This window comes from Mustela nivalis (genome assembly GCF_964662115.1).
Source record: "Mustela nivalis genome assembly, chromosome: 15".
NCBI lineage: Eukaryota > Metazoa > Chordata > Mammalia > Carnivora > Mustelidae > Mustela > Mustela nivalis.
In genome coordinates, this window is record NC_139034.1 from 21,576,303 (window position 1) to 21,588,781 (window position 12,479).

A 12,479-nucleotide genomic window follows, 5' to 3' on the forward strand; every position below is an offset into this window, starting at 1 on the left:
CTTCCTCTCTCTCTGCCTGCCTCTCCGCTTACTTGTGATCTCTCTCTGTCAAATAAATGAATAAAATCTTTAAAAAAAAATGCAACATATTTAAAAAATCCAATTTGGGGGGGCGCCTGGGTGGCTCAGTGGATTAAGCCGCTGCCTTCAGCTCGGGTCATGATCTCAGGGTCCTGGGATCGAGTCCCGCATCGGGCTCTCTGTTCAGCAGGGAGCTTGCTTCCCTCTCTCTCTCTCTCTGGCTGCCTCTCTGTCTACTTGTGATTTCTCTCTGTCAAAATAAATAAATCTTTAAAAAAAAATCCAATTTGGGAACTTTCAAATGATTGTTGATTTATAATGTGCTGTTTCCTTGTCTAGAATTAGAAAACATAATTAGTGCAGGTATTGCCAAATGGTCCTAATTTCTTTTGTGTAACTAACTGACATGGAAAAATTTGTATTCTTTTTTTTAATCATTGTGACTCCTTCAGCTTCTCGTTTTCTTTAGCTATGAAAATAAATATTATAATCATGACAACAGGTGCCGTTGAATGGCACATAACATTTATTTGTGTTCAGACAACTATTTTTTTAAAAAGGCAACAATTTTATTTTAAAATGGGCTGAACTGCCCCACTATAGAAAAAGGTCTGATTAAAATGATTTTATTGAGTTTAAAGTTAACAAATTTCTTTTAAAACTATTTTAGTGAAGATATTTGAACTGTTTAATAATTAGAGAAGTTGATCTCATCTCCTACTCAGGACATGGACTACTTTCCTCTATCCACCCAACATTTATTACTTGCCCTCCAAATAATCATTTGTAATGTTCAAAAGCATTAGAGACGAATGGTTTTTGTTATTGTATATTGCAGCAAAAGAAACAAATCTTCCATCTTCATAGCTTTACCCTAGTGATACAGAAATACATGCAAGCTTTCTTTTCTTTCTTTTTTTTAAAGACTATTTATTTATTTATTTATTTGACAGACAGAGATCATAAGCAGGCAGAGAGGCAGGCAGAGAGAGAGAGAGAGGAGGAAGCAGGCTCCCCGTGGAGCAGAGAGACTGATGCGGGGCTGGATCCCAGGACCTTGGGATCATGACCCAAGCCAAAGGCAGAGGCTTCAACCCACTGAGCCACCCAGGCGCCCCACATGCAGGCTTTCTTAAGATTTGTAAAACAACCAGAAGTTATAACTAGTGAGATTTTGTTTTCCTCTCTTATGATTGTATTTTGTATCATTTACTGTCCTCAAATTGGAACCACAGTCAGTACTAATAAGATTTTATACCAGTTGCCTTTGAAGATCTAATAACAGGATATATTAATAGTATTATATTAATATTAAGCATTTGCACAAAAATGTATTACTACCTATTATAATTATATAAAAATACACATAAATACCTGAATTTCCTCATCATGTTGAGCAGACTCATCTATGAGGGAATTGTAACTGGGACAGCATTACTTCCTACAGAAAGTGAAGGAGTCTGAGTCTTGGAGAACTATCAGTATTTTTTAAAGAGCATCATCAAAAGTTGTCTGCTACTATGAAAACTCAGGTTTGCTTTCAGCAGGGTAGTACTCAGAGATCCTTCTTTCTAGGCTCCTATTATATTTACAAAGCTGATCTTTTCTTTCTAGAAGAGACTTTGGCGGGGGGCGGGATGTGCTGGGGGGCTCAGTCGCTTAAGCAACCTACTCTTGGTTTCCACTCAGGCCATGATCTCAGGGTTATGAGGTGGAGCCGGGTGTCCAGCTCTGCAGCATGGAGTTGGCTTGAGTCTTCCCTCTCCTTCTCCCTCTCCCTCTGCTCCTCCCCTGCTTGCACTCACACTCTCTAAATAAATATATATAATTTTTAAATAAAATAGACTTCATGGCATGAACACCTTGCCTTTTGTGTTAGTGAGTGGACCCTTGTGTCCAGGAATGTGCCTGAGAAAAACCAAACATTCCTCCCAATCCAAGCACTCTTTTCCTTACAATGAGACAATATGTTACCAGGTTTCCCGCGTCTCTTCTATTTATCATTCATGCAGCAACAGTCAAAACTGTCCTTTACTCACTAGTCCCACACGTATGCTGCCTGTAAATAGGGCATAAAGTCCATCCAGTATCTCATTTCTTGAACGCTTCCGGCTTTGTCTGCAGTTGGAAAATGACTATAGCCCCTGGCCAGAATGGGCATTGCCTATTCTAAACCAGTATGAGAACTTAAAACTGAGGCACGTGGAGCAACTCTCACATGCTCACTTTGGAGAGGACGGCTGGGTGCTTTCTGACCAATAAGCACTTGGGCCTAAACTCCACTAGATGCAAGGTGAAGCCAACACAGCAACACAGGACCAGCAGTGTCCTCAGATACCAGTGCTACTTTTCTGTCTCCACTGTACCCTCGCTGTGAAATGGAATAGCTCACCTCTGCTATTAATAATTGGAAGCAGGAACTGATCTATTTCTAGCATCCAAAATAGCAAGCCTTCCCACGTAGTCTAGGAGACAGACACAAGTATTTTGAACCAAGATCTCCTATGTAACTAATGAACTGGCATATCACCTTGAGTCTGAATACTCATCAAAATCAGAGTAGCAACCACACCGGAATACATGGGAAGTGCTTTCAGACAGGCATGTCCAAACTTGGTGAGAAGCAGCTACTCTCACCTCCTTTTCAGCTCCTTCTCACCTCGCAGGCAAAGTTGGAACTGAGCAGTTGCACCTCCTGGTTGCCCTATCAGAATTCCTTATGCTTCTTTCTAATCTTTACTGAAATTCACATTTTGAAAATAAGTGCTAGGACTAAAAACAATGATAACTGTTTAACTGTCAAAGCTACCTTTCTTTGCTACCGCAGGCAACTGAGTTACTATTTCCAAACTAAATCATATGCATTCTTCTCTTACCCCACCAGTAGAGCAAGGTCACTGGACAGGCAATTGGAGGCTTGCAATTATTTTATTTCAAAGAGAAATGAGGGGAGCCTTGGTGGCTCAGTCAGTTAAGCATCTGCCTTTGGCTTAGGTCATGATCCCAGGGTTCTGAGATGGAGCCCAATAACATTGGGCTCCCTGCTCAGCGGGAAGTCCGGTTCTCCCTCTACCCTGTACTCCCTGCTCATGCTCGCTCTCTCTAGCCTGTGCTCTGCCTCTCAAACAAATAAATAAATAAATATAAATAAAATATTTTTTTTAAAAAGATAAGAAATGAAATAATTGCTAATTTTTAAAAAGAGGAACTGGATACAAATATCATTTCTGCTTTTACAATGTGAATCCCAAATGCCTTTCTAAACAATAGCTGGAAAATGATGAACATGAATAGATACAGCCCTTGCCCTTCAAGAGCTCCCAGTCTGGTAGACAGTTGGACAAGTAAACGGTGTGGTGCAGGAAGTAAGAACTGACCACTGAAGAGCACAAATATGATAGCAGCACAGAGAGCAGGCATCCAACCTGGTTTAGGAGGGTCTCGGGTTACTTGATAAGGCAAATGATGGGGAGGAAGAAAGTTGGATTGGCCCAGAAGCCTTACCAGGTACCCACCCAGGGCCTGATGGAGATGTTGCTGTTTGTTCCCCCAGCAAGCTGCCACAACCAACAGTGCACTGACCTTGGCTGGCATACTCGTTCATCTTCCTCCACAAACTTGTAAATTCCTTTTAAAGGCAGAAACTGGGGACACCTGGGTGGCTCAGTTGGTTGGACGACTGCCTTCAGCTCAGGTCATGATCCTGGAGTCCAGGGATCGAGTCCCGCATCGGGCTCCCAGCTCCGTGGGGAGTCTGCTTCTCCCTCTGACCTTCTCCTCGCTCATGCTCTCTCTCACTGTCTCTCTCTCAAATAAATAAATAAATCTTGAAAAAAATAATAATAAATAAATAAAGGCAGAAACTGTTATCTGTCATTGCATCTACATTGGCTGACGTATATGAACCATCTGATAAAAGAATATGCACAGGTGGGATGCCTGGGTGGCTCAGTGGGTTGGGCCGCTGCCTTTGGCTCAGGTCATGATCTCAGGGTCCTGGGATTGAGTCCTGCGTCGGGCTCTCTGCTCTGCGGGGAGCCTGCTTCCTCCTCTCTCTCTCTCTGCCTGCCTCTCTGCCTACTTGTGATCTCTCTCTGTCAAATAAATAAATTAATTAATTAAAAAAAAAGAATATGCACAGGTTTCTAGGATGAAAATATCCCCTCTCAAAGATAAGTCAATGTTTAAAGATTGTCTTGTATGTCTGTGCCATGATATATTAAAAACAATTTGTATAGTTAGTGTTTGAAATGCCAATACCAAATATTAGAGGCAAGAACAGGGTCAGGAACCATGAAGATGCAAAAGCAGACAAGATGTAATCATGGTTCTCCATAAACTCACAGCTGAAATGGGAGGTCTCATAATCCCTGCCTACATCTGAACCACAACAACCTTTCATTCATTTACAGTTTTGAAGTCCTCTTTGAATAAAGCGTGCATTTCTTAAAATGATTTAAAAAAAAAAAGGAAAACTTTGATCAAGTTTAATGAGAAGGCTAAGCTTTCTTGAAATATTGACACATTTTCCCCCCTCCATTTTAAGACTAGAAGAAAATGGAGGAAATTGAGAATTTCCTTCTGGATTTTATTTTATTTTTTCCTCATCAGTCATTTTTAGCACCTTTCCTGATACATAATATGTATGTACAATGAACAGATGTTTACAAGAATAAAATAGTTTTCCTTTATATCACAATATCACTTAATATTTACCACTACCCAGAAAAAAAGCTCCTATGGTATCCTCTCTAAAATTACCACAAAGTATCTCCAAGACTCTATGCTTAATGCTGGGGACACCAAGATGTTTAATTCAAAATCATTACTTAATTTCTCTATAGCATATTGGATTTTAAAAGCATCTCATTTTCAAAATAAGATGGTTTAAGATCACCTAAAATCCATAGGCAGTGACCTTTTTATGATGTTTATAGGGAAAAATGAGCCAGAAACATATAGGTACAGTATTGTTTATTATAAACAATCACATAACAGTATGAGTGTGCATTTGAAGGATAACTGAAGCCTAGATATGATCGACAAAAGCACTATTTAAACAGAAATAGTTTCTTGTTGGTTTGTGTTACATTAATTTAAACATATGTCAGGATCCTCCAGTCTTGTCATACGGTTCAACTGCTAAAATCATAACAGGGGAAGACAAATTTGGAATGCACGTTATAGTTTGCTTTAGTTGTTGAATACATATATCCAAATACTCAGGACATATTCAAAATTAAACAAGTGCTTAAAGTCTAGCAGGTGATGTTTATAAAATGTTTTTGTTGTTGCATTTAATCCCTTAGAAGAAAATGAAAAAGGGATTCTAAGTGCTAGTGCTATTTTGTTGTTCAACTTTTCCTGATTTATACTGAATGTTAAAAAAACATAAAAATAAAAAAGGTAACTGTTGAAAAATGACATCTTTACAGTTCTAAAACACTGGCAGATAGTAAAATATCATCTAACTAAAACAAACTTCTCATATCTCAATTTTTAAACAGGAAAAGAATAGAAAACAGGCTTGAACAACACAGAAAATGTTCTGGGTCTCAAGAGCAGGCTAAAACATTGTTCTCTACTGCACGACCCTTGTCCATGGCAACCTTAAAAATGTGTGGCGTTGTTGGTGCCTTTAAATGGCTTAGCACATCCCCTTCGCTAGTTATCCTCTAAAAGAATGTTATCACATTTTTGGGGGGACTGTCCATCTCAAGGAATGAATGCTACATGAGCAAACTTGGAAGTCTGAAAAAAAAAAAAGGTACATTACAACTTTGGACATTCCTGACAGCAAAAACGTTCAAAGGCTGATGAGAAGGTGACTAGTTACAGTGACCAAAGGGTTAACTTTTCTGAATTTCACTCCTATCCGAATATGGACTTTTGGAGAGACAGGACCAGTGATGATGCAAATGTACCACTTTAATCATTTGTTTTTCAAAGGATGAGCACAGACTTCCTGGAATATTTTGTCCTGGTTTTACCAAACCTGCATGGCCATCCAGGTTACTTAATTTTTAAATGTAATTTAACCAGTTATGATTAATTCTACAAAGGCATAAGGTTATCGCTACCAGGGGATGAGTTTGAGCATTTGTGAAGAGATCAAAAAAGCTATGTTCGCTCTCTTGAGAAAAATCATGTGTCCTTATGCTCTCACAGAGCTGTACTCATGTGAGGAAGACTCACTGTATTAATGCCTTTTCCAAGAAAAGAGGAAAAGGGAAAAACCTGGAAAACAGGGAAGTCAGGGGAGAAAACAAACAACTTTGGGGCACGGAAGAAAAGTAGCATTTCTCCAAGGAAGACTTCATCTCTTACCTGATTGCTCAGAAGAGAAGGGAACTAAGTTTCAAAACAGAAATAATTAAGAAAGGAGTTACATCTTTCTGAGCAAAGGAAAGATCATAGGTTTTGTTGTGTTTTAAAAGTTCTGAAACATGAAGATGTCTACACAGGTTTACTAACGGACTCTTAGCTCCAGAGCCTGGGGCTGCTTCTGGTTTGCATCTGATTCCACAGTTACCCAACACTGTACCCGGCCCATATAGGGGCACAATACATAGTTGTTGAACCAAGGAACTACGGGGTTCTCTAAACACTAAATGGACCACCTAGTTTTAACATAGAATGTACTGTTTTCTATTGCATATATGAAAGTTTCTATTAGATAACACTAGTTCTTACAAGAGGTGACAGTAGCAGCTCACTCGCATATCTTTTTCACAGGATCATTTCTACCTTGAATACGATTTAATGAAAAGCAACTATTGTGTGCGCTAAAGCTAAAAAGAGTTGACAGAATGCATAAATGAAGAAACCTCTTGGATTACTGAAGTACCGTCTGTTACAAGCATAATTACCTTCTTAAATTATACATTTTTAAGAGGGTGTGAAATATTTTTTGAAGCAATGCAGTGTTTAGTGGGTGGGAATTAAATATATATATATATATATATATATATATATATATATATATATATTTTATATGAAAGTACCTAGAAATGTGGGGAATTTTCCTCTCCTCTCTTTATCATCTGAGAGTAAATAAGAACAGGTTTTTAATACCATATATATCTATTTTTTAAATGTTCCTTTCTTCAGTACCACTGTTCCCCAGAAATTACAGGGGTTATGAAATTATTATTCTATTGAGGAAGTTATTTCCATGTATGAGGCTTCAGCTTTGTAAGAGGTTAATAGCCATGACCAGCAGATCGAGACACCAAGTTACGTAACCCATAAATGTGACTCCAGCAATGTGTCCAGATTCTCTCAAAGGCTTCACCACCGTTTTAGTCATCTGTAAATAGTATGTGCCAACATGTAGGCAAAAGGAGTGCCCTCGCCATGAAGTCTTCTAATGGGAATGTGAGAAGGTGTGAGAAAACATCCAATGCTTTCGCCCAACCCTCTTCCTTTACTGCTTCTTCCCCACCTAGAATTTATACACAAAGTCCTCTAGCTCACTGGCAGACTCAGATGTCTGCCAGACTGCTTGAGTGGAATAACCAGGAAAACAGGGGCCCGATTTCCAATGTGGAAAGCAAGAGTCTTCCTGGGTGATTCTTGGACTAAGTTCTGGTCTTACTTTACAATTTGGGAATATAGCTCATTTCATGCCATTTTCATATGAATATTCCCATGTATTAGACTCATTATTTTCTTCTTAATAGTGGTGGATCATGAGGCAACATGACTCCCAGCTTCACAGTCTCTTTTCCAATCACAGTTTAAATTTGTTTCAAATGTACCATTAATATCAGCACCATAGTTCAGCTATAGGTATTTCAACTTGGGAAATAATTTACGTGACTTATCTTACATAACTAATTTTACAAGCTTGGTGTTTTTCTGTTCCCCTTCTTGCCAACAGCACTAAAAGTGAGATTGTTTAAATGCTATGGGTTTGACTGCTTTCTTTTGCCTGAAAGCGTTACTTGCTCTGGTGCTGCTCGTACCCCAATTTGTAAGATACAGTTTCGATATTTTTCTGATAGGCCACACAACATACCTTATAATGACATGGCTGACTAACGCTGCCCTTTTTTTCTGCCAACATTTTTCAAATTCTATCGACACGGTTGCTTTTCCTTTGTTTCCTCCCACAAAAGAAGCTGCTTCTTATTATAGCATTGACATGAAAAACCTGCTTTCCTAATCACGTTGTGCAGGCATCAGGTTAACTAGAAATTCTAGTGCAAATTAACTGGTGATAAAAAAAAAAATGAAGAGTATATATTATATGTATTTACATTATGTACTTAGAAACTTCAGTTAGTTGCAAATCTGAAATAGTATCTAAGCCACTGCTTGCAATAGCATTTACTCTACAGAACTGTGGATTAAGACATGACTGGCTGTTAAGACACTGAAGAAATCGGGTTATGTGGAGAGCCCATCTGAGTCAGAACTTTGTCCAACCACTGCAGTGGTCCATGAAGATGAATCTCAATCCAGCAGGGGGTACTCGTGACATCCTGGCGATGATACTCAGCTCCCCAGCCCTGGAAAGCAAGAACAGAGCCCAGAGTGATGGCGGCAGACTTTCGGTCAGCCTCTAGAGATGAAAGATAGACATCAGTGCATAGAGCCCACGCGCCAGAGCAGCTCCTGAGACCCTGAGAGAGCGTGCCCTCCACCTTCCTGTAAGCACAGGACAATTTGTGCATCAACCAGACACCCGAAGAGGAGTCCAAATCAAAGGATTCCCTCAGGGCTTACAGCTCAACACATGGACCTAGAGGGGTCTCTAGGCACACCAGAAACACTGGCAAATCATTCTCTCTTCCACAAGGGAATGGGCCTGACTTTATGTTCGACCCCTTCCTGCTGAAGACAATGTTTTGCACAAAACGGATGCTCACTACAGACCAGTGACTGGATCTCAAAGGTGTAAAGACAGAAGTGAGGGTGTTCTTGATTATTCTGGGTTGGTTTACAAAGCTTTTTTCTCCTCTCTCTCTTTTAGGCTCACTTTTGGCAATTTCCCATTTATTACCATTCACAGAAGAGACAGTAAAAATAAATAAAAAATAAATTTGCCTATCTTTATTCTCTGTACATTATACATCAGGGACAAGTTATTTTAAAAATAAGAAACATCACACATCACTGTTATTGGGAACAGTGACTATCTGTAGTTCTTAAAAAATTAGATTTCAACATAACCATGCTGCCTGACCAACACTTCACATTCGTGAGCACAAGCCTCAAGTGCCCCTCTTGATGCCACCTGCAATGGAATGACTGTCCCCGAGTCACTGTGCTCTCCCACTCCTCCCCACACCCCAAATGTCTGCTCACTCCTGCTCCTTTTCCCCAAAAGCTCTAACACCTACTCCCCAGTCTGTTTGTGAATGATAACTTCTTTTTAAAAATTCTTTATTTAAATTCAATTTAGTTAACATACGCTGTATTATTAGGTTCAGCGGTAGAATTCAGTGATTCATCAGTTACAACACCCAGTGCTCATTCCGTCAAGTGCCCTCCTTCATGTCCAACACCCAGTTACCCCATCCCCCTACCCACCTCCCCTCTGCCAACCCTCAGTTTGTTCTTAAGAGTTCAGCATCACTTATGGCTTGCCTTCCTCTTAATTTTCATCTTATTTTAACAAGACGTAAAGCAATCAGAAGAGTTTCCACAGCACCTGTGCCAACACACTCACCCTTTTTACTTCTCAGCACAGATTAATTATCCGCACTTCCAAATAAGCCAGTCCATCCAGTTGTGCATAAGACTTAAATGCCTTCCCAAGGACATCATTCCCACAAATCTCCCCATTCTTCCCTACAAGATTTTGTTTTATGCTGGATCATTCCCATCTACATAGGAACATGCTGAAATTTCTCCCATCTTCAAAACACTTCTGCTGACCCTACCACTGCCACCACTTACTGCTCTATATCTTTGACTTCCTTTCTAGCGAAAATCCTCAAACAAATTGTCTGTACTGGCTGTACCAATTCCTCTCCTCAGGGCTCTGTCCTAGAAGCTCTGATCTTCTCTGTTGGTTTTTTTTTTTTTCCCCAAAAAGATTTTATTTATTTGACAGAGATCACAAGGCAGAGAGGCAGGCAGAGAGAGAGGAGGAAGCAGGCTCCCTCCCGAGCAGAGAGCCTGATGCGGGGCTCAATCTCAGGACCCTGGGATCATGACCTGAGCTGAAGGCAAAGGCTTTAGACCCACTGTGCCACCCAGGCGCCCCTGATCTTCTCTGTTTAACTCAAACATTGGCAGTTCCATCCAGGCTCATGGATAAATACTGTGCAAACACTGACAATTCCTAAACTGACATCTCCAGCCCAGCCCTCTCTCCCTAAATTCAGACTGGTACCTCTGTCTCCTTCTGTGATGTCTGACCTCTGCTTTGACACGTGTCAGACATCACAGAGGTATTCTCACTAAAACTGAAGGTTTTACCTTCTATCTACACCTGATCCACCTGTATCTTCTCCCTCCCGGGTGGGGGCAACTTTATCTCTTTAACTCCTCCTTTCACCTTCCCCCATGGAATCACCTGCACAACTCAGAATCCTTCCCCTTCTTACACCTTCTATGAGATTGCTCCCCCTAGTGGGCACAACCATCATCTCTCATCTGAATACTGCAATAGCCTCTTAGCTGGTCTCTACTTCCATGCTTGTCTGCATGACATCTGCAAATCACATAGCAGCCGCAGTGATCTTTTAAATGTTTAAGTCAGGGGCACCTGGGTGGCTCAGTGGGCTAAGCCTCTGCCTTTGGCTCAGGTCATGATCCCAGGGTCCTGGGATGGAGCCCCAAGTCGGGCTCTCTGCTCAGTGGGGAGCCTGCTTCCTCCTCTCTCTCTGCCTGCCTCTCTCCCTACTTGTGATCTGTCTGTCAAATAGATAAATAAATAATCTTTAAAAAAAAAAAGGCTGAAATCCTTGCGTTGGATCCCACCCCCAGCCCTACCCCCGATCCCTGACTCATGCTCCAGGCACCCAGGCCTCCTTGCTCCTACAAATGTCAGGGTAAGCTCTTGCTGTAGGGTTGGCCTTTCCTCTGTGCCTACTGCTTCCCCTCCAGATACGCTTACGACTTGACTCCCCCGTCTCCTTTAAGTCCCCACGGAGGTCCACCCTGTCTATCTTTATAAAACTTGCAACTGATCCCTACCCCAGCACTCCAATTCCCCATACTCTGCTCTGTTTCTCTTTCCATTCACGTTCTTTATTATAGCTGTTGTTTACTGCTTGTCTCTGCCTTCTGGAATATTGATTCCATGAAGGCAGTGATTTTTGACTAATCACTGATATATCTCAATTCCTAGAATGACGCCTGGTGTGACCCATAGTAGGTGCTCAACAGTATCTTACTGACTGACTGACTGAGTCCTAGAATCGGTAAAAATCAAAGCTAAAAGATGCCTTATAGATGATCTAGTCCATCCCCTCTCAGTGGAAGCCACCAGTGTTTAGTCCTATAATTTCTTTTTTTAAATTTCAATAATGTGTTTTATGCAATTCAATCTATCTAAAATATTATCCTATCAACACATAATCGATAGGAAATTACTAATGAGATATTTTACATTATTTTTATCTGTACTGTCTTCCCCCCCAGCCCCAGTTTTGTTGAGATGTAACTGATATATACTGTGTCAGTTTTAGGTGTACACGCAATGACTGGATATACATACATTGCAAGATGACCACAATACGCTTAGTTAACATCTATCACCTCACATGCTTACCCATTTTTTCCCCATGATGAGAAATTTTAAATTTCTTTAAACTGATTATCTGTTGCAACATTATTAACTGTTTTCTGTGAACTGTATAGCTTTATGAAATAGATCTAGCTGATCTTAGGACAATCAGATGTCTATGCGAGCTTACGTGACAGTGAAATAATTACCTCTGATGTACTGGCATTTCATCCTAACTTTAAAAACACGGACCTGGAGAAAATAACTAGGAGTCAAATGATTGTTTATTAATGGCAATTTAATGCCCTCTGCTGGTTCCAAAGCATAAGAACATTTAGAAAGATCTCCAGGTATTTGCTAATAGCTTTACAATATAAAAATGCTTTTAAAGCTTGGCAGTAAATTTGCTTTGTCATCATGAAAGAAAGGGTTTCAAAAAGCCATTTTTTTTAAAGATTTTTTATTTATTTGTTTGACAGAGAGAGATCACAAGTAGGCAGAGAGGCAGAGAGAGAGAGAGAGAGGAGGAAGCAGGCTCCCTGCTGAGCAGAGAGCCCAATGCGAGGCTCGATCCCAGGACCCTGAGATCATGACCTGAACTGAAGGCAGCGGCTTAACCCACTGAGCCACCCCAGGCGCCCCAAAAAGCCATTTTTTAAATTGGAAACTATATTCTTATTTTTAAAATAACTACTAAAATTATAAATACAATAAAAATAAGAGTATAGAAAAATAGGACAACTATTTTTCATGGTAATCTTAAAAGATTAACAAA

The 12,479-nt window shown here is 40.3% G+C and overlaps 1 protein-coding gene across 1 annotated transcript in view; it reads right to left on the minus strand.

Moving 5' to 3' along the window:
- Positions 1–4,978: 4,978 nt before the first annotated feature.
- SMAD9 (SMAD family member 9) overlaps positions 4,979–12,479 on the minus strand; it is a 69,213-nt gene continuing 61,712 nt past the window's right edge. The window contains 1 exon segment of the mRNA XM_082700481.1: positions 4,979–8,534. Coding sequence (XP_082556607.1) covers positions 8,391–8,534 — 144 coding nt within the window. The 3' untranslated portion in view covers positions 4,979–8,390.